This window comes from Prinia subflava, chromosome 18 (assembly GCF_021018805.1).
Source record: "Prinia subflava isolate CZ2003 ecotype Zambia chromosome 18, Cam_Psub_1.2, whole genome shotgun sequence".
NCBI lineage: Eukaryota > Metazoa > Chordata > Aves > Passeriformes > Cisticolidae > Prinia > Prinia subflava.
Window position 1 is genome coordinate 10,423,786 of NC_086264.1, and position 25,226 is coordinate 10,449,011.

Here is a 25,226-nt window from a genome sequence, read left to right on the forward strand (position 1 = left end):
GGTTTGAAAGCTAAGCCAATAATTTCAGCCAGCTGAGATTCTTCCAAGCACCACTGCAGCCCTTGCTCCTTGCAGACCAGATGGCTTCCAGTCCAGACTGATTACAAACTACCCACAAACAGGAATGAAATCAAGCAATGACCTGCGGAATCAACCTGGCACATTTTAAGCACACCTCAGAACACACAGACTCAAACACCTGTCATAACTATTTGGATATCCATGGCACAGATCTTTGCTGCAGGAGTATTTGTCTCTCTTTTCTTTCTTTTATCTTTCATAATAATTTGCAAGTGTCATTGTAAAACATCAGTTACTGGTGTTTTTAAAGGAAAAGCAATTTTATGTACTGTACACATGAACAAAGGATTTTCTTACAACAAACACTAACCCTCTTCCACAGAGAGCCATGTTTTCATTTATAAAACACAAAGACTGAGTAGTCTTTATCACCCTTATACAGTTCCCCTCACAGCAATATTATATTTGAGAGCTTTTGTGTTTTACCTGTGCAAAGTAGATTGGATTACATATTCAAGAGTGAGCATCTGGATTATATATTACCTCTGGTGCACCTTATGAAAACACTGAAGCCAATGAATTACAATAAATAATGGCACTTCAAAGCTTAAGAATTACCAGCAGCCATGGCTTTGTTGCATGGCAAGCACCAAAAAGCTTGGGATGGTATCAGTGATGCTCCCTAATCATCTCTAACCTCAGAGCAGAGGGCTTTCAGCACACACCAGGGACCTGTGACACATCCACTCTGCAGTGACACGGGCAGCTCGTGTCACACCTTGTGTCACCCTGCAGCTGATGCCACTGCCTGCTGTGCCCTCCCTTCCCCAATTCCCAGAGTACAAACAGGTTATTCACATCATGGCTCCTGGGAGAAGAGCCCTGCCCTGTCTCCTCCTCCTGCCAGGTCAACATGAATCCACATCCCTCAAAATAGCTTTTGTTATAAGATTTTTATCTAAAAATGTCCAAACAAAGAGCATACATGTTTTTAGCACACAGGCTAAATACAAAATAATACCCTGCAAAGGAGCTGAGCTGTAATACAGGTCAGACTGTGACTCCTGGAATCTCATGAGCTGTCATTCAAACAGCCTCATGCATGTCAGCAGCCTGTTTGTGTAGGAGCCCAACACCACGACCAGGAAAACTTGGGATGTCACATGTCACAAGCACGAACTTTTCAAAATAGGCACTCCAGCACTGGATCAAAAATACACTGCTTCAAAGGGCCTCAGTATTTAAAGCACACTGAAGTAAGATGGACACACCATGAGCTCTGGTCATAAACCTGAAACACCCACGGCACCTATTTAGCCTGCAGATGTCAGCTGATTTGCAAGAAAGCTTCAATCAATAAGGTTGATTTAAGCCATATTTACACCCTGAGCATTCAGTTTTCTATTGATTTAATGGACAATGAATAAACTCATCCTAAAGTTTAAGTGTTGCTTCCTGAGCTATAAAAACAATAACACCTAAAACCACATACAGTACTCCTAACACAGCATGCAGCACAAGGAATTGTTTTTCATAGTAACAATAATGAATCACCACTCTTCCATTCTTTCTCAAGGCCGTTTATGTGATTAGCTCTCCCATTTGTTATTACAAGATGAGATCATCCCATTACTTGTCTGTCAAAACTCAACCTAGAGCAACAACCTGAACTCCACGGGTGATACTACAGACAAATCCTTTAAAAAGGGAGGGCAAATTCTGCTTGATTTAATTTCACAGGAAAGCCTATATAAATTGAAAAGATTATACACTACACAAAAATAATTGAGTGTTAAACTTCCAGTACTGGCAATAATACCCACAAAAGTAAGAACATAACCTCTGAATTGTGAACACAGCCCTTAAAACTTTATGAAGGGCTACACTTTTTAAATAGGTGCTCATTCATAAAAATTAAAGTAAAATAATATTATTTAATTAACTAAGAAATTAATAATTGTATTTTGTAAATGTACATATTTCTCAAATATTAAGAAATTAGGATTTGTTAAGTTTTCCCCAATGTCTGCCTTTGCTGCTCTCTTTTCCTACCAACACAGTTCTATAGATCACTGATTTGTGCAGCCACCCTGTCCTTTGCACAGGAGTTTTCAAACATGTGCAGTGAAACTGAGTCTGAGGAGGAATTGTCACTCTACTGACATTTAGTAAGAAAAGCAGCAAAACCAGTATTTACTTTCTCTGTCCTCAGCCTGATGAACATAAATGAGAGAAGACTGAAAAACTGCCCACTAATACTTAAAGAACAAGCTTGGGAAGGGCCAGTGTGATATCTGGCTTGATTACCAAGGGATAAAGCAGCAACAAACAGTAAAGCTTTCATCAGCCCTTCAAGCTTAACAACTGTGATTGAATGAGCTTATCTTCCCAATATGTTAATTTAAAAGGGATCAGATGTACTTGTTAAGGTGTCCAAACAACCACCCCTGTAAAAAATCTGTATCTCAGCTTGAACCTAAATCAAGCTGGGTTTAGACTTTCAGCTTTTACAACTTTTTGTAACTCCTGCTAAGCTGAAGCTCACAGAGATGAACACTGACAGGACGTGCCACAGTTAGGAGTGTGTGAAGGCTTACAGCACAGAGAAAACTGATATTTAGACAAAGCCCTGAAGAACTTATCTCACTCTACTAAAAATAGTACATTTTATACTATATATCAATCACACCAGACTATATGAAATTAGGGAGAAACAGTGAGAAAAATCCAACACCAATTCAGCCCTAGATATCTGCATTTTCCTTGAAGTGAAAATGCACTGGTGTGGAGAAGCAAACACATTTTGATAAACATTGTATTTCAAGTATCAGAAAGCACATGCTTTCTACTCAGGTCTGACATGAAAAATCCCATCTACTTGAGTCAACAAGGGCAGAAAGTGTCAAGTTTGTTAAAACACAGACCATACTTTGTTCAGGCAGATGATCAACTGGCCAAAAGCTTTTCTAAATATTAAGCAATAAACAGGTTTTCAAGTAATCTCCTCCTCAGCTCTCTGAACTGAGAGACTGCAAGGATCCTAGCTCCAAATGTGAAATATTGTGTTGTCCAGCAAGGCTGCAGAAAAGTCTTTTGAGTTAGAACACTGTCACAGTATTAAAAATTATACTAGATCTGACATTGATATGTCACATCAGCCAGCCGAGCTAACAACCTCTCCTTTTTGCCTTTTAATGTAGAAATTAAATGACAACTCCTATTGCAAAAATATCTGGGGAGAAGTAGTATTTCATCAGATCCTTTTATCACCACAAGTCAGCAAATTTCCATCTGCTCTCTTCTGCTTAAACATTTGAATCATTCTTGGCAGCATCGCATGGACTTACAACTCCTACTGCATCTCTCACACAGGCCCTGTCCCAGCTGTAAGGCATACATACCCTACTTGCAAAATAATTCACTTCTAAAAACAGTTCTTGCTAAGAACAACTTATTTCCCTTGGGATTCAAAGATCTCACACCAGGACTTTAAACAAAGTCACTTAGAACTTCATCTCTGCTTCACACACACGAATGCACACAGGCAAAAGGAACACGGCAGCCACCACAGCCTCAGTGTCTCCTCCTGTGAGCTCCAACAATAAATTCACTGCTCTGCCATCCATCACCAGGCACAATAATTCCTTACTATAATGCCTCGAGTAGAAGAGTTTGGCAAACAGGATCACAGAATAGCAGAAAGCAGTTAAGAGACGTTTTTAAACCTATTTGTTGCATTTGAATACAAGATGCACTCAATAACATGAGCCTTTGAGTTGTTTATAAAGTTTCTGATATGTTCAGGATCTTTACATCCATAAAAGTCATACTGTGGTGCAGGGCACAGTGTCCAAATGATGGCAGAGATCTGGGTTCATGTTCTGTCCTGCTGTGTAAATAAACACACCACATTCCTCTGGAGAAGGAATTATTTCATACAGGCCAAACTACCAGGCAGCCCAGGGATGCAAGAAGAGTATGAGGAAAGAAAATACTTTTTTCCATGTTGGTGAACAAAAAGAAGATGAAACACCTGACCAAGGGTCACACAAAAACAAAATATGGGCATGGCATTATGTGCAAGGCATGAAACAATTTAATTACAGAGAAAGCTCATCAACCACCAAATACTTTTAAAGCAGGAAAGTACATTTTTTGGTCTTGTCCTGGAAGATTAATGCAGTGATGCAAGATAATGTGAGTCTGCAGAACAGCTATGAAAATCCAATTTAAAATCCAATTTACAATCTTTCCTATTTTCTTCTTGTTAAAAAGGAAAATAAAACCCAAACAGCCCTTCAATTAAGGCATGCTTATGAAGAAAAGCCCCACTGATATGACTAGTACTGACATTGACACAATAATTTAAATGAGTCCAGACCCTAATTCAGTATAAAAATGGATCCACACTGTTTATTAGAAAAGCTGTATCTCTGGAGTAAACTATTGATCTAACACACCTTGTTAGCAGAGATTACCTCCATGGACTGCTAATCACACTGCCTTAAGACATTAAAAGATCATCACATTCTCCTAACTGCTTACAATACAATATAGCAGAGAAAATGTCTCCAGTGTCCAAACAAGGATTTAAATAAGAGTTTCTCTGTTCAACTGCTACATAAACTAATGTCAAGAGGAGAGAACCAGCGTAGAAAGGGCAGATTTTTCACCCTTTCCCCAAAGTGACTGATATTCCTTTTCCTGGAAGGCACTGGGGCACTCAGAGTGGATCCAGGAGAACAGATAACTCGAGTACTGTTCCTCAGCTCCAACAAGAAGTACTGTCACCCACCCCAAGACTACATAAAATACCTGGCTTTAGACTAAAACATGCCAGAAGAGGTTTGCCATGATCACAGAGGGACAGAAGGGCATTTAACCCTGATCAGTTTGCTGATGACAGCTTCACAGCAAACCCAGATTTGAGGGCAGTGCCAGAGAATCAATGCTTCTCATTGTCTGGCCACTGCTTAGGTTACATGGTGAAGCCATCCAAAGTCATCTTACCCACAGTCTCATCCATTTGAAAGTCAATTCTCGTTCTACAGTTCAAGACAAATGACTTCAAGAGTCAATAATGAGGGAATACAAGTCAGCAAAAGTTAGATCACACACAAAAAAAAAAAAAAGGACAGCTGTATTTACATCCTCTCTTGCAAATATGAATTGAGATCATCCCTAGCACAGTTAAAAATTTTGTAAACAGTATTTCTAGTCAACTTCAAGGACATATTGCCAAAGAGCAACCAGGCCAAATTTTATACCATAGATTACATCAGAACAAATTTCAGCATTATGTCACTACAGAAAGGGTAATTAAGGAGAACAAAAAACCCCAACCCACCACACCATACCACAAGTTCTTTTTTCCCTGTTTACTTTTGACCAGGTAACCTCCACCTTTGTCACATGATCAGTATCACCTAGGGAGCTTCCAAAGGGTCATCCTATATTGTATAATTACTACAAATTATGTATCCTGTTTACCATGTCAGCAGATTTATTCTTTGACTCAGGATCAGCTAGATCCCTCAATACCTTGCTTTTAACCAGTCTTTCCTACCAAGAACAATCCACTGGCTTTCTCCACCTTCCTTGTCCCTCAACTAGCAGACAACAGCTGTTAAGAGAAACCAGTAGAAAATTCCAGTATTTCCATTAAAAAAACAAACCTAAATTCCCCTTATGACTGTGCCTGTCGCTCTGGGAATGGCTTGGAGACTACATCCCTCCCTGCCTCCCCTTCTCTCTCACCTTTTGCTGACCACTGTGGTCTGATAAGTTCCCATAGATTCCTTTAAATGGTGCCAACTCTAATAAATTAGTTAGCTACAGGGGTTTGACTAGCTATGGTTTTGGCAACTTACTGCAAAAAGCTACAACTTTTTACCAGCCCTTTTCTGTATAAACAAAAAAAAAACTGGAAATGGACTTGTTGCTACTACCCCAATGCCACATCAGCTGCAATTCCAGGCAAAGCAAAGGCACTGGTAAGAGCTACATGGAAAGCAGATTTCAAAATATGTGGAGAATTTCACCTTCTAAACAATACTCGCTATACAGACTTCATTCACATACTAAAATAATGGATACAGCACACAAATATTTAAATTCCAGAAGATGGGGGGGAGGGGGTAGTGCAAAAACAAAGAATTATTTCTCTATCCTGAACTACTACCAAATGCTGCAGGCTTATGTGGCCTCCACAAAAAAAGGAGTGGATATTTATGAACCCTACTTCCATTCAAGAACAAAACCTTTCAAAACTATTTTCTCCATCTGTAAAGAAGTACCACCAATGAGACTATTACACATAAAACTGCAAGAAGACTTAGGTATGCATGCACTGTGCAAACAGGCTGAAGAACAGAACCCCAAACTCTCAACCTGTTTCCCCAATAACTGAGAAATGACTGGGAAATTGATGGCTATCTCAAACCATCTCTAATCTAAAGAAAACAAAGTCAGAAAGGTAGAAGAATGCCTTGTCAGACCTTGAGAGGCCAGGGGGTAATCCACGAAAGAGCCTGAGAAGAATTTTTTAGTAAGCAGAGCAGAGGTGAACTTTTGAGGCAAAACACATTTTTATGGATTTGTCAATCCTGTCCACGCTTCAAAAGATTATTAAAAAAAATTAAAAATCTACAGGCAATGTGGAGTGGCTGCTGGTCACTTCCCACACAAGAATGAGGTCGTTTATCAACACACAACGCTGACTGAAGATCTCAGCAGTCTACATGAAAACACACTTCACAGCAGTGCCTTAGTTTACATTATGATCTGTTTACAAGTCCACAGAGCATTGAAGGGCTGAAGAAACACTTAATCTCACAGTAAACACGTACAGGACCTTGAACCAAACACAGATGCAGTCCATATGCTTATTTTACTGAGCCTGAAGCACTAATTGTCATGAAAGTGCATAAAGAAGAAAGCACAGGAGAATGAGCTTGATTATTCTGTACCAATTCAAGCATCAATGGAAACACCATTGGGATCCGTATCTCCAATCTCATATAAATACGTTGCCTAAGAAAGGGTGGAAGACCTTGGTGAGTGTAGACGCAAGTATTGCTGAGCCCTAGACGAGTCTGACCCAAACCTTTACAAAAGCGTTTCCAGCTGCCAGCAGTCGCAAACAAAGCATTTAGGGAACATACTCCACAAGGACATCTGGAGAATACCGGGAAGCCGAACCAAACCTGTTCTCTTCATAAATTTCTGAATTACACCGTTATTCTTGTCTTTTACGGAACGCGCGCTAGAGGCTCAGCAAGAACATTCTCCCACCAGAACGCGGGCCGAGTCCCACCCTGCTGTACGGAGCCATCGCTCACCGGCGCTCTCCACACACGGCTCCGCGTGGGAACCTGGGCGCGTCCCACACGCCCGAGCCCGGGCGGGCGGCAGGACCGGAGAGCGCCGGGGCGGCCGCACCCCGGCCCCCGAGGGACCCCCGAGGGACCCCGGCCCCTAAGGGACCCCCGAGGAACCCCGGCCCCCGAGGGACCCCCGAGGGACCCGCGAGGGACCCCGGCCCCTGAGGAACCCCGGCCCCCGAGGATGCCCCGCGTCCCCGAGCGACCCCGGCCGCTGAGGGACCCCGCGCCCCTGAGGGGACCCCGGCCCCGGAAACCGCCGAGGGCCCCGCCCCGGCCCCGCCGCCGCCGCCCTTACCCGCCAGTCCCCCGCCGCCGCCATCGCCGCCGTGCCCCTTCCTCCTCTGCAGGATGAAATAGGGGTTGGCCCGCTCCGTCACCCACAGCGCGTTGGCCAGCAGCACCTCCTCGGGGTTCACCCACATGCTCCCGGCGCGGACAGGCGCAGGCCCGGCGGGCTGAGGGGTGGCTCACGCACGCACCGCCCGCATCGGGCGCCACCATGCCCGGCCGCCGCGGCGGACGGCGCAGCCCCGCGGGCACCGGCGGGCACCGGGCGGAGGCAGCAGCCGCATGGCCCCCGCCGCCTACCCGAGCTCCGCCGGGCGCGCACGGCCGGCTGCTGCGGCCCGGGGCGGCGGCAGCTCCCGCCGCAGCGGTGACATCAACGCCGGCCCGGCCCCGCCGCGCTCCCTCTCGCACAAAGCCCGCGGGACCGCCGCGCACCCGCGCCGTGCGCGCCGCCGATCGCTCCGCCCGCCCCGCGGGGAGCGCGCTCCGCGCCCCCGCACCTGTGCGCGGGCACGGCGCACCCGTGGCGGAGCCGCGCCCGGCGGCGCTCCGCAGACACAGCGCGGGTGAGACCGCGGACAGAGCCCGGGAGGGCCCGGGGTGCGGGACAGCGCAGGCTGGAGCCGAGCCGGCAATGCGAGCTCGCACCCACAAAGCCAAACGTGTCCTGGGCTGCAGCCAGAGCACCGCGGGCAGCAGGGGAGGGAGGGGATGCTGCCCCTCGGCTCTGGGAGACCCCGCCTGAAGCCTGCGCTCAGCTCTGGGGGCCGCAGCCTCCTCTGCACAGCCTGGGAGAGCTCTGGTGCTCATCCTGGAGAAGAGAAGGCTCGGGGAGAGCTTATAGCGCATCTCAGTACCCGAACGGGCCACAGGAGAGCTGGAGAGGGACTGTTTAATAGGACAAGGAGTGAGGGCTTCAAACTGTGGAAGAAATTCTTCAGTAGGAGGGTGGAAAGGCACTGGAGTGGGCACAGGTTGCCCAGAGAAGCTGTGGTAAAAAAGAGGTGTACATCTTGGTTAAGCAGTATTGGCCATTTTTCTGAAATTCAGTGATCCAAATCCATCTTGCACCTTCCTTTTGGCACCTTCTGGAGCCACCAGCAGCCAGGCAGATGAGAAGTCACCAAACCAGTTCAGCCAACAGCTTCCTTGGCACTGTTTCTTTAGCGTGACATGAGTGAGAATGTTTAAAGACAAACACTGGCAAGAAATGAAGTTTCTTTCAAAGATTTTGAAGGTTTCATTACATGCTCATGTAATTAACAGTTTTAACCAGTTGGAGATGACAGATTTTTTGAGGAACAACATAAGTTATGTTGGACAACAAAGAAATGCTGGACTTAATTTGGCTTTAAGGGTGTTCATGCTCAGTAATTATTTACCCTAGAATCCCTTCATTAACTACTTATGCTAAGTACCTGAATTTAAATTCTTTGATATGTGTCATAAGACTTAATTAACACTGCCCATTCATAAAGTGGCTAGGTTTGTTTATCCTCAAATTCAGAATAAATTTTGTTTACCCTCGATGATGTTCCTTGCTTTTCTATACACTGGTTTTGTTATTTGTGTTATCCAAAAATAAAGTGCACATCTGACGTGAAATAATTTAGAGAAGCAACACTCCATGAAAAATGAGGAATAAACCTACCTGCTAAAACAAATAAAAGCCAAGATACTGGTCTGTTCATTTAAACATTTGTGTATTAAAGGATTTACAGAGTTAAGTCAGTTTGCAGTTATTTATTGGGACAGATGGGGTATAGTTGAATATTCATTACCTTAACTATTTCACAAGTTATTGTGCTGTTCGTTTTTTGTTTTTTTTTTTCATTTTGCCCAGTTCATTTTATCTTTCTTTTTTAAGTGTCTGAGATGTTCTATATTTGCTTACAAAATATATGAGTATGTGGCTTACACCAAAGAAACTCATAATGCAACTTCAGTGCAATCAGTGAAGCCAGATTCCTCCTTGATGTTTCTTTCTATGACTAAATACTTTAAAAATTATTATGTGGCAGCTGGTATCTGAATTGACACTTAAAAACTTCTGTTCCATGTTCATGAAGGAACTAGATGGTTGCTGAAATATTGATAAATATGCTTGGTTTGACATCTAAATGATGGGTAATAAACTGTTTACCACTTACTTGCCTGCTTATTGAAAATAATATGACAGCACCGAGATTAGTTAAGACACTGAAAGATGAAGAGCTGAATTCCTTTGAAAGTATTGCATCATTTGCAGTGGAATCCATTAAAATCTCCCTTAAATAATGTCACTGTACTTGGTCTAACTTAGAAGAGGATTGCCATTGCTGTAGTTCCACACAGATTTGCAAAAACCCGAGCAGATTCTGCTGATTTTCTAAACGAGCCATGTAAAACAACACTGACCTGGTTCCTCCTCCTTCACTGACCTCCACACCCACAGTGTTGTTTCACTCACTTTTCTCTCTAGCTGCAGTTGTGCAGTTGATCCTTTTTCCCCTGTTTTAAAGCTCTTGTCCCACAGTTGCTGATGGGTTTTACTCTGCCAGCAGCAGATCCATGTTAGAGTTGGCTGGCATTGCCTCCGTCAGACACAGGGGAAGCTTCTGGCAGCTTCTCACTGAAGCCACTCTGCCATACAAACCTCATACACGAGCTCTCTGAAACCTAAAATAAGAAAGAATGCAAGGTTTTATTGTTGTTATTATTATTGGCTTTGTAGATCAAAAAACAAAACAAAACAAACCCCTGATGTATTTCAGCATTCACTAAAAAGGTTTTGAAATGCACATCTGTGGCACCCCAGTGTGATGTCTGCTGGACCTTTAGTAAACCTGCAATTTATTTAGGAAGTTTGCAAGAGAATATTTAGGTGGGGGAGATAAAAAAGTCTTTGGTTTAGTTCCCTTTGGAAGGGAAAAGGTATGAATCCATTTTGTGAAGCAGCATGGAAGGCCTACTCTGCTTACACTCAAAACAAACAAAAAAACTCAACCCCCTTCACTGGCTTGAAGTCCAGACCTTTCCCATCTCCATTCCATGTCTGGGATTAACTTTCCTCCTTCCAACGAGGTACCTGAGGGAAAATGAGTCAGAAAATGCCTGGTCACAGGTGTGTTCCTTAAAGTGAGCTCTGGCTGGCTCCTGAGCTACCCAGAGATGCAGAGGTCACTACAGGGGGACATTGCTGTGACCTGGTGGATATAAAGGAGAGGATTTAGTCACAACTCACCCCTCAGCCTGTTTGTAAATCTGATCATTCTCACCTCTTGAGTCCAAGCTGCAAAATTGGGTATTTCTTCATTAGAATCCCCTTTAATTTCTTCCAACCCCCACTTCTCCCTGTAAGCAGAAGAGAGTGGTAGTTGATTTTGGCATTGCACTAGTGTCTGCCCAAAAAAATGAAGAAACCAATCCCGTGGATGCAATTTCTGCACAGCTCCTGGCTGAATACTAGCACATATCAGGGTGCAACCTTCAGAAAAATACAGAAGTCGGTTGTTTGAACATAAAAATGCAAAATTAGTGGTACATTTCAGAATACAACTCACAGCTTCCTCTCCTCTTGGAGGAAATTTGTGATGTGGGCTCTGGGCAATTATTTCATATTTGCTTGTGATTGTGTTGTGGCTCCTGTGGAAGGAGCTGCTCTGTGCTACCTGTCCCCAGGGAAAGTGTATGGCAAGAAATTGGAGAGGGAATAAGGGACCAGTAGGTACTGGTAAGAATAAGGAATGTTCCCCTCAGGAATATTTACAAATGATTCATCAGCCATTTGTAGCCATTTCCCTTCTGTCCTACTACCTAAGAAAATCTATTTACAGTAAATCAAATTTTGCAGATGACTACATGTATAGGCAGTAGTTTTCTATGGAAAATTATATTTTGGATCTTTTCAGGAGGATATTCCCAGTGGGGTAGAGCTCAAAAAAACAAGTGGAATTTTGTGAAATTTTCCTCTTTGCTTAAAAACAGCCACGGAGAGCAGTCATGGAAAATATCAGAAATCTGTTGAGAAATTCACAGAGCCAACAAGTCATGCACATGCAGAGCTATGGCAATGGGATTACAACTTCAGTGGCAATTAAACTACAACGTGGGCTACCCCAAGAGGTTCCTATACAATTAGTATTTTATTTTGCTCTTCATTTGATTTGCACATGGACTGTTACCTCCAAGATGGTCTTGATAACAGCATTTTTAGGGATTTGTGTCATTTTGTTAGAGGTCTTATGGGAATTCTGACATATTTTTGCTCTTCTCTGCTCACTTACCCTGATGTAGCAGAAAAGATATGTAAAATTGATCTGTTCCAGAACAGAAATTTGTGTTAAATGTGTGCTGTTTCCAGCTGGGGTGAAGTTAATTTTCTTCATATCAGATAGTATGGGGCTATGTTTTGGACAACAGATCAGACATTTTAAAACAGTTTTTGTTCTAAAAACCTGATACATTTTTTCTTACTTTAGAGATCAACGTATCAGAGGTATGCCAGAAATCAATAGTCAGGAAGAAGTACGTCTACATGAAAAGCTTTATTTCTAATTCTGGGGGTGGAAATCTGTGTTAGAGAAGGCCTTTACAACATCATACAAATGAAATCTGCTGTATCAGAGAGGATTATACCTGTGCTTTATACTGCATGTGCTCAGATTTATTCCTAAACCTCCCAGAAATCCAGAATACTTGACAGATATACTCCCAGCTGAACTCCCATCCTGTTTGCCATTGCACATGAAGCTATCTGTAGAACCTTATGTATTGATTTAAACTATAATTTTACACATTGCACTTTGAGGGGGTGTAAGCACCCACAAATGACCTTTGTGGAAAGGATTTTGAGCTTATGAAAATTTTAATAAATTACTTCAGTGTTACTTTTTAATTTGCATAACGTGAACTTTTGTAAATTACGGATATACATTTTATTTATCCATATGCATTTATTTATAGACATTGTATAGGAAGTGTTTGCCAGTACTAAAGTGTGACAGTTAGCATGCAGTGAATCATTTGCCAATTTTATTTTCAAACAAAAATCTCAATATACATACTGTGATCACATTGCCACGGCGGAATTTCCAAGAGTCCTGAACTGCAACACTTTGGAGAAACTTATAGTTTTAGAGATTTCTAAAAACTGAGACAAACAGGAAAGTCAAGGTTCAGATGTAAGAAATAAAGAGTTGAGAGATTCCCATGGTCTGCACTGCCCCTGGGCTTCCCAACAGCAGAGCTCTACAGAAACACGGCAAGCCCAGTCCCAGAGCCAAAGCGGCCACCCCGGGCACAAAAAAACCAAAACAACCTCCCCCAAAATGATTTGGGATAATAAACTATCCCCTAGACATATCTGTCATTTTGTTCTGCTTATCATCAGTGCAGTTTCAGTCTTTGCTACCTTGTTCTGCCTCCCCAGGAAGAAGCAGATCCCATCACTGTTTCTGATGATGGAAAAGTCCTGCTGATGCAACCCAGTGGTTACACAGCCACAGCTACAGGGAGCTTGTCCTCATTTGGGTTTCTTTGTTAAATAAGCCACAGTAAATCACACAATTTTAACAAACCATCTCTTTGGCAGGCTGTGAACTGCTGCTCTCTCTCCATCCCACTCCTCCTGGCTGCCCACCAAGCAGCTGCTGAGAGTCTGGGATCAGTGTTTGTGTCTCCACACAAAATGCCCACTTTTACTGGCAGCAGTGGCAGTCTGGATGCTCAGACAGCTCCTCCAGCAGTCTGCTCATCCACACTTTTGTTGTTTTGGTCCTGACTCCCAATATTCTGGGCACTGGCGAGGAGCTCCCAGGGGGGTGTGAAGGCACTGCCAAAGCTGCAGCAAAGCAGTGCTCCCTGCCTGGCACGCAGAGCAGAGCACTTTAATGGACAGCAAATGGCATGGCCACCCTGGTCCCTGCTGTCCCCAACAGCTTGGCCACATCTGAGCATGCCTTTCCTGCTCCCCTTGCCCATATGGGTAGCAGCCTTTGGTGAGTCCCGTGTAAGAAATCAGAAACAAGGAGCAAAGGCCTCTCCAGAATTAATTAATGGAACAGGTAACTCTGCCAGCAAAGCTTTGTCTGGGAGGAGCTGTCAGGCACCAGTGCCCAATCTGCTCACTCAATTCTTTCCCTTGTTTCTCCAGAGGAGGTATTTCAGGTCTGCCTGCACCACCCTTGGACCACAAACCATTCATTTGGTGTGCCCGGCCCAACGGACATGTGGCCACCACAGGCTGCTGCTGCAGTGGTTCAACACCTGCTCTGGCACCGTGTCAGCTTTTAGAGAAATAAGATTAATTTTATTTCTTTTCCAAGGCTCTTGATGGAGCTGTTTTTCAGGTGCACCCTCAGCACGTGCAGCAGGCGGGGATTTCTGGCACTGGGGTGCTCTCCCTGCCTCTGTCAGCACCTCTGTCCCAGCTTCCCTGCCTAAGAGATCAACACCGCTGCTGCTGGAGGGAGATGTTAGCTGCATCACTCCTGGTAGAGCACATCTGTCCCTCTGGGCAGGTGAAACTCCTCCTGCCAAGGGGAGATCCACACTGCTCTGCCTGGCACGCTCCCAGTGCTGGGCACAGCACCATGCCTGATCCCCCACCCCAGACCATTCCTACTTCCACACAGACCAGAGTCACAGCACCACACTGCCCTCAAGGACAAAAGATCTGCTTCTCTTCAGCCCTGTCCAGTTTTTAATCTCTCATTCCTCTTACTAGAAGGGACACACTGCATTTCCAGCCAGACAATCCCTCTAGCCCTTTGCTGATTACATACACTCCTGGGGAGGATAAAGAAATCTGTTTCTGCATTACCTCTAACAGTTTGGGGTGGTTTTTTTAACTCACTACTCGTCATTTATTATATATTTATTTCTTTTTAAAAAGCCCAGCTCTGTGGTTAAGATCAGGAGCGTATCTGGAGGTGTGTAGAATCACGAAAGCTCCTGGTTAATCAGCCAATGGCTCTGGCTGGGCTGACATTTCCCTGGTTATTTTTAGAGCATGACTCAGGCTCTGCGCTATGGAGCCGGCAGAAATCCCCAGAGCCTCCTCCAAAGCTGTGCTGAAGCATCACACCAGAGGGAAAGGGACTCAGAATGGGCACAGGATTTTGGTCCTTGGGAGAGCCTTTGGTGCTCTCTTTAGAAAAGCAAGCAAACATGGAAAACCAGATATTATGGCAACATAAGGGGATATTAGGAAATGAAAGGAAAATTGTCTTACCTGGCTCTGACAGGAATAGTTCCTTCACACGTTTTTGGGCTGGTGGATAAAAATGCAGAGCCTTAAGAGTGCCTGCTCCTAGATGTGCAGCTGAAAACCGAGAAGACAGATTTTAAGGCTTTTTTCCACAGCCAGTCCTGTGAGTATTTAACTGAAGCCCGTTTCCCTGCCTGTGTGAAAGTCTGTAGCACAAATCTCAGCTCCCACCTGGCCTCCTGACCATTTGTTACTGTGAAGAGAAGACCCACAGGTCTGATTCATGACTGCTTGGTAAGATCCAAGGGTACAGAAGGATATTGGGGTTGGGGGAAGAAAACAGGGATGCAGGAAGAAAGGCATCAGTCTTTTGTGGACTGCCTTGTTCTCATTAATAACTGTTATGCATCACCTCACAGAGGGCTGATGGAGTAACTTTGGGGCTTTTTTAAATTCCTGTGAGGTTTCCAGGACCTGCCTGTTGAAGCAGCACTGGATATCTCCAGTTGATATCACTGGAGAAGAAGCTGTTCCTGTGAGCTGGATTTTTTTTTATGAAGGATGATGCAACCTGAGTCCTCACTGATCAGCTTTAATGCAAGATAAAGTAGTCAAACCTTCCCATGAAAAAATTCCCTGATTCCTCCAGTCACTGGATTTTATTTTTAATTTTTTTTTCTTTCCAATAGCAGAAAATATATTTGGCCTGAAGTGTAATGGGCACTTTGCTGCATCCTGAAAAGAAATCATCCGAATTGTTACCTATTACTTCAAACAAGCAGCAAGGCCTTCAGTACTCAGCCTGGACATGGATACCTTGGAAGCTCTGAGGGTGGTGAGGCCAGGAGCCCACTCCCCAGCTTCTGAAGAACCTGACCCTCTCTTCACCCTGAAAAAGGAAGAAATAAAAGCAGAATCCTCAAAGTAAGCTGTTCTAGTGCACACAGCAATGGTGCTTAGGGAGAGGTCGAGCTGTGTCCTTACTGTCACCTGTCCCCCAGCTCTCACACAGATTCTGTCACCTGGGCTAGTGATTACAGCCCTGCATTAACTAGGGCTTGAATTAAGGAAAATGCTTTCCACTACAGCTCTGTTAACACACCATAATTAAAATGAATCTTTTACTAATTGTGCTACTGATCACACCACCCCTTCCCTGCTACCTTGTGCTATCCAAGTCTCAGCACCTGTCTTGCTTTGGGATGCCAGGCTGTTTATCCCCCTAGCAGAAGCAGGGGTTTCTTTCCTTTCCTTCCCTCTTAGCTGGACATATCCTGATTTTATTTCATGTGTGAGCTCCCCACTGGTGCTGAGGGGAGGGAGCCCGTGGCGGGGCAGGTGGTTCCCAGAGTCAGCAGCACTGATTGATTTCTGCCAGCCAAGGACCTGGCACTCAGCCTACCCAGGAAATGTTACCAGTGGCTCCAGAGTGAGACACAAAACCCTCACAGCACATATAACTGGGCATTGCAGCAATATTCAACAATGGCAGAAACCCCTGGACCCCATCAGCCAACAAGTGAGAGGCAGAAAGCTTTAAACCCTAAGGAGTTTTTGTCATGGTTTGTTTCCATCCTATAATTATTTTAATTCTAGTTAGTACAACTACAAACATTGCTTGTGGTGCCATCATCTTAAGCAGTAGAAAATCCCACAGATCAATAGGATATTGCATTATGTTATTTCCTTTCATTGCTTTTAGGTCTCACATCTTCCATGCCTTTAGAAGTAAATAACTACCTGACTGTTTTCTGCCATGGCATTTTACACATCCCTTAAGCTTTCTCTACAAAACAAACACCCATTTTCATATCCATCTTTAATGGGGGTAGAAAGTGCTTAGTATCCTCCAGTATTTATGACTCTCTAGGTGCTTCTTATAGTAGATATTGGTTTTCTCAGCACTGGCTGCAGTGCTCAAAGCAGACAGAACACCAGCTAACATAAACCCCAGTGTGATTTCCAGCTCCATCTCAGGAGCCAGTCGGGGCTCCTCTGTCCAAGGCAGCTCCTCAAGATGTGTTGCAAAAAAATTCCCAATCAAAAAACCCCCACCATACTTCAAATTCATTCCTATACATCCTAGAGAATCATCTTTTTCTCCACCTTTTTTGTGATAATCAAATACCAGGCCACAGTTGCCTGAGCACAGACAGCACAGAAAGTTGTTGCTGCAGAAAATAGCTCCTCCTGTGTGATCAGAATGTGAACAGCTGAGAACTTGCATTAAAAGGAGAGGAGAAAAACTGCAAACCAAAATGAGCTGAAAAATTCTTCTCCTAGAAAGTCAAAATCATATTTATGCTTTGCATGCAGTTTGTATTTAACGTGTCACTTGTGTGGAGTCAGACTTCACATCCCTGAGAGGGCCAAATGCATTTCTGAATTGCTGTGATGAATATCTCCAATGCCTGAGGAGGGAGACTCAGTGCCACTGATTTGCCTTGCTCCTTTGCTGGTGAGGTTTCCCCTCAAGGGACATGATCTCACTGCTGCACACGATTATCATCTTTAACAGAGGAGAGAGAGAAATTCTCGTGGTCAAAATGAAGCTGCTCTGCCACTGATGGAGTGTGGTGGCCAACAAAACACATGTACAGCACTCAGCAAATAACCATCACCCATCCCATGACTGGCCCAATCCTGGGAACTCCTCACAGTTTATATCCTGGGATGATTTCCTACAGTAAGGAACATCCTTTGGACCAGTTTGGCTCTGCTCTCCTGGCCATACTCCCTTCAAGCTTGCTGTGCACCTCCTCACTGGCAGAGCATGGGAGACTGCAAAGTCCTTTATTTAGGCTGAGCACTACTGAGCAACAGCCAACACATCAGTGTGTTACCAATTTTATCCTCCTGCTAAACCCAGAACACAGAACTGACCAGGTACTTCGAAAAAACCTGACTGTCCCAGCTGAAACAAGGACAGCTGGGCAGACTACTCCAGTAAGGGACAACCAGCTTCAGGGAAAAATACATTTTTCCTACCTCTCAAAGCACAGGCAAGTCCTTAACGCCCTGAAGAACAGGGCCCTAGCACTGCTCTGAGTCTTTTCCTTCCAAAAAAAAAAAAAAAGAAAAAGAAAAAGAAAAAAGTAAACAAGCACAAAGTACTCCCCTTTTACAGGCTCAGTGGGTCCACAGCACCAGCCCGTCCCACCTGCAGGAACAGCCCCGGCTGGTCATTGCCAACAGCATCTGGGGAATTCGGGCAGCTGATCGTATTTAAGACTTTGCTAAGTGTAAGCAAAGAGAGAAGTGGTAGGGGTTTTTGTTGTTGTTGTTGTTTTTTCCTTGACACTAATGATCCTTTTAAAAGCAGTTTCCTTTTCAAATTGCATCCTTTTCAAATTGTATCTTTTTAAAATCGCATCCTTCTAATTAAGTGACCTGCAGCCCATGCCGTAGGTGCTGTGCTGCTCCAGAGTATGCAGCTACTCACGCCCCACACCGGGAGGGGATGGTTTGGTGGCTCTCTCTGCCTCCCCAGCGACACGATGGACACGGCGGGGAAGGTTCCAGGGAGAGCAGAGAAAGCCCCCACAGTGGGACCTTTCACTTGTTTAACACGGCAAATAGTCACTGATTTGGCTCAATAAACACAGCCAGGCGCGGGCAGGGCGCCCGAGGCTGCGCCACGGATCTGCGAGGCGGGAGAGCCTCCTGCTGGAGAGACACGGCGCCGGATGAGGGATGCGGGATGCCGGATGAGGGATGCGAGATAAGGGATGCAGGCAGCTGCCTCTGCCTGCTGTCTCCACGGAGTGACAAACCTCCCACCTTTTACCGCTCATTTCTAGAACCACTTTCTTAGGTCCTTGAGCTGTGCCCCTGCTGCCTTCCATCTCCTGCAGCCGCTATTCCTTTGCCTCCAGGAGCTGAGGTTTGGCACCCCGGGCACCTCTGGAGAAGCCCCGGCACGTCCAGGTGGGGGCACTGCCGGGGCTGGGGCATGCAAGTGACATCCAAAGCCCTTGGGAGTGGGGAGTGTGTCCTGGTGTGAGGCTGGCAATGCCTTGGCTGTGTTACTGCCAGGGGCTTGTCTCCATCCTCCTCTCCTGGCACTGTGCCCTGCCTGGGACTCCATGCCCTGGGACTCCATGCCATGAAGTTTAAGAAAGGGCAGTGAGGTCTGGAGAAAGGCAGCAAGGACACAGATTCACAGAGCTATGGAATTGTTAAGGCTGGAAAAGATCTCTAAGATGACAAAGTCGAACACTTAAGCAGTACTGCCAAGCCCACTGCTAAACCGTGTCCCTGAGTGCCACATCTACATCTTTTTGAACCCTTCCAGGGACGGTAATTCCACTGCTTCCCTGGGCAGCCTATTCCAATGCCTGATCACCCTTTCAGCAAAGAAATTTCTCCTAACATCCAGTCTAAATCCCTGCTGCAACTTGAGGCCACTTCCTCTGTCCTGTCACTTGCTGCCTGGGAGGAACAACCAAATCCTACCAGGCTGCAGCCTCCTTTCAGGGAGTTGCAGTGTGTGATAAGGTCTTCCCCGGGCCTCCTTTTACCCAGGATAAACCCCTCAGCTGCTCCTCCATTGGATTTATGTTCCAGACCCTTCCCCAGCTTTGTTACCCTTCTCTGGTCACACTCCAGCACCTCAGTGTCTTTCCTGTATGAGGAGCCCAAAACTGAATGTGTGCTAAGGCACGGAACAGCATCCCACACAGTAAGACTGAGCTACAAAATTATAGCCTCACCTACTGAGCACTGACATCCTACAGATGAATTCTGATAAATACACTGGCTTATTAGATTTCTCTTAGGCCATGAAGTCCCATTCCCTCAGGGATACCCCCAAACCTGATCTCCCTGTGTTAGAGAATTGCCTTCTCAGTGTTTTTTTCCAGAGCGGCTTCCTGAGACCCAGCACAGGGGAATCCATCTCCTTTTCGGGCACCCTAAAAGTGCATTTTCTTTCTTGGCATGGTTTAAATATCCCAGGACCCTGTGTTGTACACACTGCTGTGCAGTGCAGACCTGGGTAAATTCCCTTTGAATCTCACATCCTCTCCATTGACTGTGATGGGTCTGAGTGTCACCTCGTTGAATCAGGAGTGAGTACAATTTGCCTTATTCCTTCTGGAAGAAAACAGAACAAAACCAAACCCCACAAAGCAACAGAGCACAGAGCAGCACGGCTTCATTTCCATATTTTACCCAGCAATTAATTCCATACAGGGCGGAGAGTGATGTGACACGAGCCCCGAGCAGGTGCTCACACCCCGAGGTGCCCGACGCGCTCCTGCTCCTCCCGGCGCTTCCCCTGCCCCGGCAGCGGTGCCGAGTGAGCCGCTCACACGGACACCGCTGCCGGCCAGGGACACCGCTGCCGGCCAGGGACACCAGCCCTGCTCCCCGGTGTGTGCCGCTCACACGGACACCGCTGCCGGCCAGGGACACCAGCCCCGCTCCCCCGTGTGTGCAGCTCACACGGACACCGCTGCCGGCCAGGGACACCAGCCCCGCTCCCCCGTGTGTGCAGCTCACACGGACACCGCTGCCGGCCAGGGACACCAGCCCCGCTCCCCCGTGTGTGCCGCTCACACGGACACCGCTGCCGGCCAGGGACACCAGCCCCGCTCCCCCGTGTGTGCCGCTCACACGGACACCGCTGCCGGTGGACACCGCTGCCGGCCAGGGACACCAGCCCTGCTCCCCCGTGTGTGCCGCTCACACGGACACCGCTGCCGGTGGACACCGCTGCCGGCCAGGGACAGCCGGGCCCGCTCCCCCGAGCCAGGCAGGAAACGCAGACACGGAACAAAGCAGCCGGCGGGCAGGGAGACGCGTGGGGAGGAGCGAGAGCGGATTTCTTGGCAAGCAAGACACGAATCCTCTTTGCAAAGGCAAGCCGGGTTTGTTTCGGTGCGGAGGGCTCCTGCCCGCGGAGCAGGGCTGGTGGGATGGGAGCTCCGGGCCGTGCTGCTGACAGGAGAAGAGCACGGCAATTCCCGGCGTTGCTGAGAAAGCCGCGTTCAATCGCAGGCGCGTTTCCCTGGCTCTGAGCCGGCTGCCGTGGGCAGAGCAGAGATGAACGGGGCGGGTGCACAGGGGCGAGGAGGCAGCAGGGGCCGCGGAGCTGGGAGTGACCCGGCCCCTGCTGCTGCCATCCCTGCTCCCGGTGGAATCCAGCCCGCGGCTCCAGCCCATCCGCCGTGCTGTCACCTGGAACGCGGCGCTGTGGCTGGAAAAGAGAGGTGGCACCAGCCGGAAAGCGAAAAAGGTGGGCCAGGATGGGGCAGGCTGGACCCCTGGCAGGGCTGTAGCTTGAGCCAGGAGTTGGCTCCTTCAGGGGTATCTCTCTGCTTCTTTTGCATCTACTGGAAAACTTGTAAATCTCTTAAATTATGTTTAGGCAGGATTTTTACTGTGCCTCAAACCTCTTGCAAGCAGCATACCAACAACTCCCGGGCTCTCCTCCCCCCCTGCTCCCAGGGGTGCCCAGGGAAGAGCAGCGGGATGGTTCCTCACACAGCGCTGCAATTCCCACTGAGGAACAGCAGGCATCGTTTAAAGCCGTTCTAACACATCGTGCCCAGTGTCGGGGCTGAGGCTGCAGCTCTCCCTTGAGGCAGAGCAGCATTTACCTCTCACACAGCTGCTGCTTTTTGTTTAGAACCAACAGAAGGGCAGAGGAGACCAGAGCAGGAAGGAGCTGCAGATGTGTCACCAAGACCAGGCTGTCACTCAGGTCCCTTCCCACTGTACCTTCTGCCTCCTAGGAACGCCAAAGTTTGCAGTGCTGAGCTCAGGAAGAAACAACCCACAGGTTTCACACATCAGGAAATTCCAGGTTTACACAGGCTGTTAGAAAATACATACAACACAATCATCAGATTTGTTTTATTAAAAAACTTGCAATAAAATTCCTTGCAATTCACCATCTTAACTTTGAGAGTTGCAATATTTTACTAGTACGTAGTAACACAGTCTCACATATTTACATTATAATCCTCTATATAACAAAAATAGCCATGTTGGACTACTGAATAATGCTTCCAAGTATTAGCCACAACATTTCAGTATTTCCCCCAGCTGAGTCACTGTCTATGCTCTTTAAGCATTTACAGTATCTAACAAAGCAAAAAGGACACAAAGTAATAAAAAGTATGTGTCTCATGATTTCAGGCAAATCCCTTTAAGATGGTAGTTCTCCGACTCCCACGTTTTTCAAGAGAGATAAAGTGCATTGGAGAGGAAGATGTATATGTTATAAAATGTCAGCAAAGAGTTAAAAGTTTATTTGCAAGACTGTAGAGAAGGGAAAAAAAGGCAAAAAAAAAATCTTCACAAACTGCTACTGCACAATTTTGGCAGCACGTCACAGGTAGCAGGGAAAGGGAGGGAATGAAAAAGACAACGACAAGAAAAAGGATGGCCCATGCCAGTGCCACGGTGTGACTTTGTCGTGGCTTTGGTAGGTGTTTCCCAAAGCAAAGCTGCAGCACAGCCAGAGCCTCCCAGTCAATCTGCTCCTGCTGTCCAGAGCAGGATTACTTTGGAGAATTTCACTGTCTCTGAACTTAACAAAGTGTTTTTGTTAAGTTTTGTTAAGTGTTTTGTTAATTTTGTTGAGCTGTGCACTGATCCATGTGGTATTTATTTAATTTGGGATTTTTATTCCTTTTGTAGCACTGGCATTTGCTGCTATGGCTCTGCTGCATGTGAGAAGGGACACGGCTAGAAAAAGCTCTGTAGCCATCACAGAAAACCAGGATACTGCTGCTCTGTTCACGAACTGCATACAAGTGGGATGCCACTTTTTTTTTTGGTTTGCTTATAAACTACTCTAAATAGAAATAATTCTCTTCTGGAAATGGATGGAATGTATATTTTGACAAGTACAAAACGGTTTCAAATGTTCACTAAATACAAGGAACATCTTGGTATAAAAATAACAGACCCTCCCACCCACTGTCCCCTCTTTACATATCTAATTATAAAATGGTACAGTCATTTCAGGTTCCTAACATGAAACAAGTATTGAGGATGGCATTACATACATATACAAAACATTTAGGTATTTGACATCTGAAATAACTGTATACATTCAGAGCAAAGCATCTTGATCTGGCTATTGTGTTTAATGCTACTCAGGACCGAAGAATCAAGAAATAAACACGAAAGGGAAAACACTATTACTCCTTTTTTCCTCTCATTTGTTTTTCCATTCACTACAGAAAGAAGTAACTTCCACCAATTCACAATTAAAATACTTGAGAGAGACAAGATTAATTTCAGATGGAAAAATCATATGTTGGCTTTTCAGTCAAAATCCACATTTTCATTTCTTTGTTTCTCCCTGTGAAATACAGCTCCTGCTTGGAAGGGTGCTTCCTTGGAGAAGAAATGGGCAGATAAAGGGGCCAAGTGGTGTCCAGCCCAGTGGGGTAAGAGATGTGGCAGAGGGACAGCCCTGACCCTCACCCTCCATCCTGACCCACCACTGCCACCTGCTTCACAAACAAACCCTCCCTGAACAGTCCAGCTAGCACTCCTCATTCCCTGAAACTATCAATTACCTCAGGGAACAGCTTGGTACAATGAAAGCAGTGCTTATTTTGGGTCCATTTCCCCTATTTAAGAACCTGTGAAGCCTCCTTTCCCCTCAGCCCTATCGTTCCCCACGGTGTTTCCCGCTGGCGCTGACCGAGCCCATTCACTGCTGCCAGGCTGCCTGCCCCAAATAACACTCACACATTTGTGCAACTACAAAACAAACGAGTCCACATGGGCTCAATGTTCATCAAAGTTCCAATCCCAGGGTCAGCACTAGCCACGAAGAAGCTTGGCTGTCCCAAACCTGCTGAAAGCCCCAGGCCTGCTCTTCACCAAGCCCTGGAGCTGAACTTGGGCCAGCTCCTTTCCCTCCACTTATCCAAGACATACTGGCAGCACAAAACACAGGAGAGGAAGCAGCACTGTGCAGGTGTGATCCCAGGATCTCCTTCCCCTGCAACACAGGCTCACCCTTGGAGAAGCACTTGTGAGATGGGAAGGAACAGGCTGGGTTTCTCTGCTGTGTTAGTCCTGCCAAATGGATGCATCCCAACAACAGTGCCCTTCCTGCCATGACTGCCTTGGGGTTTGATCCAGGGGTCATTAGTGAGATCCAAGGGAACACTTATCATATGTGATTTTAATATTTTATTTTTCCAAATTGGCTCTACAAAACCTTTTTCTTTAGTGCCACAATCTCCCTCAAATAAAAGGCCTAAAAATGGCAACTCCTGATTTCACAACAGTACAGTCTCCATACTCACATCAATGCACTTTTATATGCATAGATGTCAGATTAATTCTATAGAGTGCTTAAAGCATGAACTGCAGTGCTATGATAGTCATGATCCTGGTTTTGAGGCTCTAAAGCAGTCAGAAAATAAAACCCCCAAACCCTCAGTAAGTGCCAGCTCTGTATCCCCAGCAGAAGAGGTGAGCAGTGGGGAGGGGATGTACACCTGGTGCCTTGCACATCTGCATTAACACATCAGGTCATTTGTGAGTGCAAAATTCTGCCTGCATAACTTTCTGTGCATCCTACCCAATGAACAGACCTTTGGGAAGGCAGCTCAGTGAAACCCAAGAAAATCCAAGTACTGAAAAATCCAAGTACAGAAACTGCACTCTGAGTGCAGTTTCTGTCTCACCCAGTTTTATCCTGCAGCCCGGGCTGAGTGATGATGACCCTCCTAAAGGGAAATGCTTCTCCCACCTACCACTTGCTCACGGAAGAGAAAAGTGCTTCAGATGACAAGATGGGAATTGCTGGGAGGGGCACAGGATCAGCTTAATGACAAGAGTGCCTTTTCCTGGGAGCCACACAATCCCCTGGCCACTGCCCCTGCGCAGGAGATGCCCCCAGCCCAACCATGGCTCCAGCCTGCAGAATTGTACCTGTGAACACTTGCTTGCAGAGGATTTTGCTCTTTCCTGGCTGCCAAAGGCTGCCCTCCCTTCTCAACAGCCAGAGCTGCATCCCCAGCAGCTGAACCCCTCCTACTGAATGCCCAAGCTCAGCGGGCAGCAGTGCCAAGGCTTTCATCCCTGTCACAAACACACATCAGGGGGTCTTAACATCTATAACGCACCTCAAATTCCCCAGGCAGTTCACAGGTTATATATGCAAGGATTATTGTCAGTCAGGTCCAGCTTTGGGAAAACATTTCCTTTTGACACAGGGGCTTAATTATGCTCATAGATGACACTGCTCATGAAAATAATGTGATTTTGGTGCAAGTCTAAAATTAATAATGTGTTTTTTTGAAAAAGGACGGAATAAAACATTTACTTAAGTGCTTTCTTAAGTTCAGGCTTGAGTGATGTGTAAC

The 25,226-nt window shown here is 46.0% G+C and overlaps 2 protein-coding genes and 1 long non-coding RNA gene across 4 annotated transcripts in view; 1 reads left to right on the plus strand and 2 right to left on the minus strand.

Moving 5' to 3' along the window:
* Positions 1–8,126, minus strand: part of TBC1D9 (TBC1 domain family member 9) — a 37,758-nt gene extending 29,632 nt beyond the window's left edge. Inside the window, exon 1 of the mRNA XM_063415270.1 lies at positions 7,702–8,126. Within this exon, the coding sequence (XP_063271340.1) occupies positions 7,702–7,828 (127 nt within the window). The 5' untranslated portion in view covers positions 7,829–8,126. The remainder of the gene's footprint in view (positions 1–7,701) is intronic.
* Positions 8,127–10,501: 2,375 nt separating this feature from the next.
* Positions 10,502–16,670, minus strand: LOC134559883 (uncharacterized). Of its 2 annotated transcripts, XR_010082604.1 has the most exons (5): positions 15,700–16,670; positions 14,908–14,997; positions 12,740–12,825; positions 10,952–11,027; positions 10,502–10,879 (listed from the first exon to the last, which is right to left on the minus strand). It is a non-coding gene; the product is annotated as an uncharacterized LOC134559883 (long non-coding RNA). The 2 variants fall into 2 exon arrangements; XR_010082603.1 differs by having other exon boundaries at positions 14,908–16,670.
* Positions 16,671–18,282: 1,612 nt separating this feature from the next.
* LOC134560011 (uncharacterized) lies at positions 18,283–24,625 on the plus strand. The gene is made up of 3 exons (XM_063415465.1): positions 18,283–18,287; positions 20,100–20,744; positions 22,531–24,625. Exons 1-3 carry the CDS (start codon positions 18,283–18,285, stop codon positions 22,580–22,582), a joined length of 702 nt encoding a protein of 233 aa, XP_063271535.1. The 3' UTR covers positions 22,583–24,625.
* Positions 24,626–25,226: the final 601 nt, after the last annotated feature.

What these genes read in the sequence shown, in the direction of transcription:
- LOC134560011 (XM_063415465.1), top strand. An exon ending in CACGAATCCTCTTTGCAAAG is followed by an intron (nt 20,745 to 22,530) that starts GCAAGCCGGGTT and finishes TTCCTTTTGTAG; the next exon opens with CACTGGCATTTGCTGCTATG.